The 4,607-nt window shown below is 58.9% G+C and overlaps 1 protein-coding gene across 1 annotated transcript; it reads right to left on the bottom strand.

Annotated features, from left to right (window-relative positions):
• Positions 1–1,363: 1,363 nt before the first annotated feature.
• CCDC8 (coiled-coil domain containing 8) lies at positions 1,364–4,213 on the bottom strand. The gene is made up of 2 exons (XM_080828779.1): positions 4,131–4,213; positions 1,364–4,001 (listed from the first exon to the last, which is right to left on the bottom strand). The coding sequence occupies exon 2, from the start codon at positions 3,421–3,423 to the stop codon at positions 1,768–1,770; it is 1,656 nt and encodes a 551-aa protein (XP_080684905.1). The 5' UTR covers positions 3,424–4,001; positions 4,131–4,213; the 3' UTR covers positions 1,364–1,767.
• Positions 4,214–4,607: the final 394 nt, after the last annotated feature.

Raw genomic sequence — 4,607 nt, 5'->3', positions numbered from 1 at the left:
GTTTCCTCCTGCCAAGGCACACCAGCGTGAGGGGCCCAGAAAGTCCCTGGTATAGCAGATTGGCACCTTGATGGCTGTGTTCCGTTATTTTTCTCTTTGGGGACATTTAAGGGTGTCCACATTTAGGGTGTCCTCCAGTTTTCTGGTGCCCCCCCCCCATGAAAATTCTGGCATGTTTGAGACCGCAAGCCTGGAGGCATCCATGGGCTGCCTTTGGGGACTATGCCCTTTGGGGGCTACATGAAATCTGGATGCTCACACCTGGGTCGCTGGGATGGATTTGTCCCTAATCTTGGGAGTCTCCTCCTGGTGTCTCTCACTATCTCCGCTCCCACCTTCTTTGGGACCTTCTTAGGACCCCAAACAGACTAGGCCCTCCTGGGCATGCGACTGATACTCTCTCAGATGGACAGTTGTCACGGAGAACCCCCACTTCTACCACAGACCTGGCATCCAGATCATTCACTGGGCATTCCAGACACGGCCCCATCCGGCCTGGTTATTCCCTGGGCCCCGGCGAGTCCATTCCTGCAGGTGGGGTCCACACCCTGTCTTTCCTCCAACCGCACTGGGGCTCATCGTTGCTGGGCTAGGGACTGTGAACTGTACAAGTTGAAAGGAACTCTTAGCATCCTATGGAAGGAGCACCAGCAGCTACTACTTCCAGAACAGGAGCAGGTGAGGGCAAGTGATTCTTTAGTTCTAGAGGCAAAAACTAAGAAAAAAACCCAGGCCAGGACTGCAGCCGAAGCCAAGACAGAGGTGGCCTCCAGGCCTCCCTCCTCCGTGACTTCCTTCCCTCCCTCCCTCAGTAAGGCTGGGGTGTAGCCATGTGCTGCTTTTTGCGGGTGGGGCTGGGATTTGGGGGACACAAGACAATACAGAGAGGTCCCTCAGTGCCCACGGGGACTTAGCCACCCGATCTGTCCCTGATCACGAGTGCCAGCCACGGCTCACTACACATCACACCACAATCTGGCTTTTTGGCCCATCTCTATTGCAAAGAGTTTTCAATTTGTCCAGGGACCAATCTGCCCCAAGAGATGTCCTGGGGGCTTGATCGAAACAGAATCTTGGGTCACACAGGCAGCTGGAGCAAATCCACAGCCCTGGCATGAAGGGCCCCACAATCTGAATTTAGGCCACATTTCCAGATGATTCTTCTGTCCCTTGTAACCAAGGTCAGGGGAAGTATGTAAGGTCTGGGTCCTGGGCCAGGAGCCCGGGGCATGGGGATGGCAAGCAAAGTGACATAAACACAGGGCACCATCCTGGAGGGCAGGAGCGTAGGGGACACAAGGGAGTGAGGACACAACCCTGGAGCATTCTTCAGTTGCCCAATCCAAAGCCAGGAAATCCCGTGGTAAACATTTTTATTTGCCTGTGGGCTTGTGCCCTTTGTTTAAGTCCAAGGAGGCTGACAATGTTAAGGGGACAGTAGAAAAAAAGAGAAAGGGAGAGGAGAGGGGGAGGGAGTATCTCTGCTGCTTCCCCCACTTCAAGCTGAGCACCTAGAATTGCACTGCAGAAGTTAAGATCATGAGTGATGCAACCCCTTTGTATGGTTGTCTTTCTTTATGTTCCTTGGGTGACTAGAAGGAGTCTGTTTTTTTTTTTTTTTTTAAATCAATGCATGAAAGATACACTTTTAACAAGACAGAGGGGTGCTGGGTGGAGATGGGAGGCCCACTGCCCGGCCCTCGTCCACCTCTCTTTTCAAGTATGGCGGCAGGAAGCCGTGAGTTCCAGGGCACCCCTATCTTCACCTCACAGCTGGTCTTCTCGTTCTCCCTGCTCTGCTTCTGCTCTGGCCTCTGCCCTCAACACCCTAAGGCTCCTGGCCTCGCCTGCCCTGGGAACTCTCTTGGGCAGGGTTGGCAACCGGGGAGTGTGCCAGAAGGCTCTCCGGCGCTTGCGAAACCACGAAAAACGGCCAGGAGTCTGGAACCTCACTGTCTTGACCTGTTTCCGGGCCTTAGCACCCTGATTTTTCCCTATGGTCCCCCGGGCAGCTGGGGCTTCAGCCCTTTGGTTCTGTACAGCTTCTGCCCTCTGGTCAGCTGTGGCCTCGGCCCCCTGGACAGCTTGGGCCTCTGCCCTTTGATTATCTGCAGCCCCTTCCCTCTGATTATTTGCAGCCTCTGCCCTCTGGACAGCTATGGCTTCTGCCCCTGGATTATCCTCAACCTCTGCCCTCTGATTTTCTACAGCCTCTATCCTCTGATTATCTGCCGCCTCAGCCCCCTGAACATCTGCAGCCCCTGCTCTCTGATCATCTGCAGCCTCAGCTCTCTGATTATCTGCAGCCTCCACCCTCTGATCATCTGCAGCCTCAGCTCTCTGATTATCTGCAGCCTCCACCCTCTGATCATCTGCAGCCTCAGCTCTCTGATTATCTGCAGCCTCCACCCTCTGATCATCTGCAGCCTCAGCTCTCTGATTATCTGCAGCCTCTGCCCTCTGGTCATCTGCAGCCTCTGCCCTCTGATTAGCTGCAGCTTCTGCCCTCTGATTATCTGCTGCCTCAGCTCTTTGATCATCTGCAGCCTCTGCCCTCTGATCTGTGGATGCTGCTTCTTCCCTCCTGCAACGGCGAAAAGAGGCCCATTTGATTTTGGGCCTCCATCGTCTTGGGGGCATCTCAGGCTCCCACCCATCTCCTGTGTTGCCCACATTGTCCCCCTGGCTGGCTCTGCCTGACCCCGAGGCCCCAACCCTCTCGAGCCTGGTAGATGCCTGCTGGGCTTCACCCCCCTCAGGGCTGGACCTGGGCGCCCAACCCTTCACCCTCCGCTTCAGCTTCCCCCAGGACACCTGGCTGACATACTCTCGCCACCTGTCCGCCTTGGACAGCTGCGGCCTGGGGTTGTCCTCGAACATGGGCACGGGCAGGTTCACGCGGCGGCGGGCAGGTGGCGCACTGGGCTTCTTCTCCCCTCGCTGCAGGAAGGCCTCCACCAGCTCCTGGTCGTCCTCGCTCTCCAGGTCGCTCCCCAGAAATTTGCTGCCCAGGTAACTGACTGGCATTTTGCGCACCTTCCTGCTGCGTCCCGCGCCTTTGTGACCCTTGTCCCCCTTGTCTCTGGAGGTCTCGAAGTCACTGAACTCGCTGTCGCTGGCATTGCTGCTGTCATAGGTGCCCACCACCAGCCGTGGGGGCGGGCTCACCATCTGCTGGACTCTCCTCCTCACCCGGGGCTCCTTGGGCTTTTTGGGGGGCTGGGGCGGGTGTGGGGTGCTCTTCTCAATGATGCGGGCCACGTCCTCCAGTGTGCGGCCTTCTTCCTCCAGAAACTGGATCAGACGCTCGCGAAATTCCGCCTCCTTGGTGGCGGGCTTGGAGATGACCCTCCACACGCCTCCCGCCAGCCTGACCTCCCGGGGGATGAGTAGATAGTCGACGTCCTCCCCTATCTGCAACATCCCCACCGTGGAGTCCTCCTCCCTGCGGAACACCTTGCCAATCTTCTTAAAGGTCCCCACGGGCTTCAAGGCTTCCACGAGGACGTCCAAATCCACATCTTTGCAGACATCAGGCACGCTCCAGAGGATCAGGCAGTCGGGGGAGGGGAGGAAACCCCAGGGGAACCAGCCCCCCACGTGGCTTTTCTCGAGGGTCTTTAAGATCTCCAGGGTGAAATCGGGGGTGGGGGCAACGACCCCAAACTACACTGTAGGCCTGAGTCTTGGAGGGTGGGGACGAGGGGGGGCGTCCCTGCAGAACTGCCAGGAGGGTCTCGCCTCTCCAGCCGAGGATGAGCCGATCCCTCCCAACTTCTCCGCCCGCCACAAAGTCCAGTCTTGACCAAGTCCGGCTCCCCAGCCCCAAGGACTGGCGGGAATCGGTTCCCAGGATGCTTACGTGAGCCGGCGAGAGGTCCGTCCTGGGGCTTCGAAGCCCACCACCAGCTGCAGACGGGGGGTCCCGGTTCCAAGTTAGGGCACGGGCTGCCCCCGTGGCTCTTCCTGCGTCGGGGACGCGCCTGCACCTTGGGAGAGGCCTGCGCACACAAAGACGGCTCAGCCCGGGCTATTCAATATGGCCGAGGCGCTTGGAGGCCACAGCCCAGCCCCCTCCTCCCCAAGGGTCTCCCGCCCCCAGGCTGGCGGCCACCCCGGTCCAGGCTGACCTTGACGCGCCTGCAGCCTCCCAGCCCGTGCGCTCAGCGCGAAGGAGCGCGCGCGGGCAGGAAGTTCCTCCTCGCTGTCCCCTAGGGTGAGGCCCACCTTCCCCCTTCTCATCTTACACTCCGGGACTCGGGAAGACTGACAGGGGGGCTGTCCACTCCCTTCGGGTCGCCCTCCCTCCCCTCCCCCCACAGGGGTGTGGCCGCGCTCCGGGCCTCCCTGGGGCCACGGCTTCCAAGCAGAACGCCCTGCCGAGGCCCACGTCAGCACCTTCCGGGGAAAGGCGGCAGTTCCCCAACATGCCCTTCTAAACGCGGGTTCCAGCCAAGCCCTGGAGGTGGGTGTGCTAGTGAGGCCGGCCTTTGGCAAGCCATTGGCACTGTATTGTTAGGCTTCAATATCATGCGTCTTTGGTACCCGCGGGTCCTACCTGTTCAAGCATATATGTCGGTGGAGAAACGGTACCAGGATCTTACTGC

Source organism: Martes martes (assembly GCF_963455335.1).
Source record: "Martes martes genome assembly, chromosome: 17".
NCBI classification, from domain to species: domain Eukaryota; kingdom Metazoa; phylum Chordata; class Mammalia; order Carnivora; family Mustelidae; genus Martes; species Martes martes.
The sequence above is the reverse complement of the archived record's forward strand: the minus strand, read 5'-3'. Positions and strand labels throughout refer to the sequence as shown.

What these genes read in the sequence shown, in the direction of transcription:
- CCDC8 (XM_080828779.1), bottom strand. Translation starts at nt 3,423, where the DNA reads ATGTTGCAGATAGGGGAGGACGTCGACTATCTACTCATCCCCCGGGAG.